General features: G+C 46.1%; 1 protein-coding gene across 1 annotated transcript in view; it reads right to left on the bottom strand.

The window, feature by feature from the left end:
• LOC103391315 (endothelin receptor type B-like) overlaps nt 1–1,673 on the bottom strand; it is an 11,565-nt gene that overhangs the window by 7,539 nt on the left and 2,353 nt on the right. Inside the window, exon 3 of the mRNA XM_008327536.3 lies at nt 67–634. Within this exon, the coding sequence (XP_008325758.1) occupies nt 67–453 (387 nt within the window). The 5' untranslated portion in view covers nt 454–634. The remainder of the gene's footprint in view (nt 1–66; nt 635–1,673) is intronic.

Here is a 1,673-nt window from a genome sequence, read left to right as displayed (position 1 = left end):
ACAAGGAGAGCTGTTATGCCTTTATCATCCACTGTAAGAAGAGCAAACTTAAGGAAACGAGCTTACCTTAAAGATGTTGATGGGGATGTTGCTGATGATGTAGAAAAGGTCCCCCAGGGCCAGGCTGCCAATCAGGACGTTGGGCCCATTCCTCATACACTTGTTCTTGTATATGATCCTCAGCAGGGTGGAATTCCCGACGATCCCGACCACAAAAATCAGGCAGGACACGACGGTGTTGACATACTTGAAGGCTTGCATGAGCTCCGTGGGCTTCAAACACATGGGGGGAGGGCTCTGTGGTGGGGCGGACTTTGGGCCCAGCACTGAGAAGGAGGCGTTGGTGTCGGGGGGCTCAGAGGGGTCAGAGCCAGTCTGTGAATCCCGGGCGTATCTGGAGGCTGTGACTTCCTCCAACGTCAGGAGACACAGCAGAAAAACCAAGAACCTCATGTTTACCGAGGGCTCAGGCTCACACAGCGGGAAGTTAGCGCACTCACAGGCACATGGCAGCCGACAGTTACACGCTGGAACACACTTAGCGACGCATTTTTCACTCGTGAAATGCGCATCCACCACACAGTCGGTCTCCGCACCAAGTCTGGAGTTTGGGTCTGGGTTAAACTCCTCTGTCCTGCAGAGAGAGAAGAAAAACAAGTGAATTAGATATAAAGACAAAAAAAAAAAACAACAAAAAAAACAGAAAGCTTAGGTTTTAGTTTTTTAAACACTGAAAGAATCAGTTCCACTTGTAATTTTAAAATAAAATGTTCAATAACAGTTCCTCAGAACCATTTGGAGTCCTGGAACTAGTCGACTGTTACTGCTGTACATCCGTGCATAGACTCAGGATTATTTAGTGGCTCCATAGTGTAGGAATAAGCACGTCTGCCTTACAGAAGGTCCAGGGTTCAAGTCCCAGAGGCACACACTTAGAGCCTGTTGTAGATCTGCTGTCAGCACAATGTCTATTCCAGTCATAAAAGGAGAACGCTTCAACAATAATAAACCACTGGTGCGTTCACACTAATATGTGAGTCCATGGCAGTAAGAACCGATTCCGAGTCTGATCCTCAGGTTCCACGTTGGTGTCACAGGATCGACACGGGTCCTGTGACATGGTTATAACAGTACTGTGTTGAAAAAGGTGTGAAAATCACTGAGTTCTAGAACCTGAGTGAACAGTGAGTGACGTAAGAACAATGTCAGCGCAACAAGATATATATATATATATATATATATATACACTGTATATATACTGAATAAGCTAGGTATACAACACATGTCAGAGTACTTTGTACAACTGCATGAATGCTTACAGTCCATTGCATCACTGGTCACTCCTGTGCTTTTGGACCAGTTGTTTGTGATGTATTTCTGGGTCACTTTATGAGTCGTGATGAAAAAAATAAATAAATAAATAAATAAATAAATCATGCAATGTGTTCAGCACAGCAAACGAGACCCGCGTGGACCCCAGACAACTGGGACACACAGCTGATCTTCACACAGAGGCCCACTCTGTTCACTGACACAGAGGCAGAATCACATGGACCGACTCACACAGATATCACAAGAAAGCAGCTTCAAAGAGTTTGGCCGTCCTTCGCCCCCCCCACCCCAGACCCCCCCCCCCTCCACCCCGTCATCTTAATTGTACTGTGTCATAAACA

The sequence above is a fragment of the Cynoglossus semilaevis genome, chromosome 15, assembly GCF_000523025.1.
Source record: "Cynoglossus semilaevis isolate Cse_v1.0 chromosome 15, Cse_v1.0, whole genome shotgun sequence".
NCBI lineage: Eukaryota > Metazoa > Chordata > Actinopteri > Pleuronectiformes > Cynoglossidae > Cynoglossus > Cynoglossus semilaevis.
The sequence above is the reverse complement of the archived record's forward strand: the minus strand, read 5'-3'. Positions and strand labels throughout refer to the sequence as shown.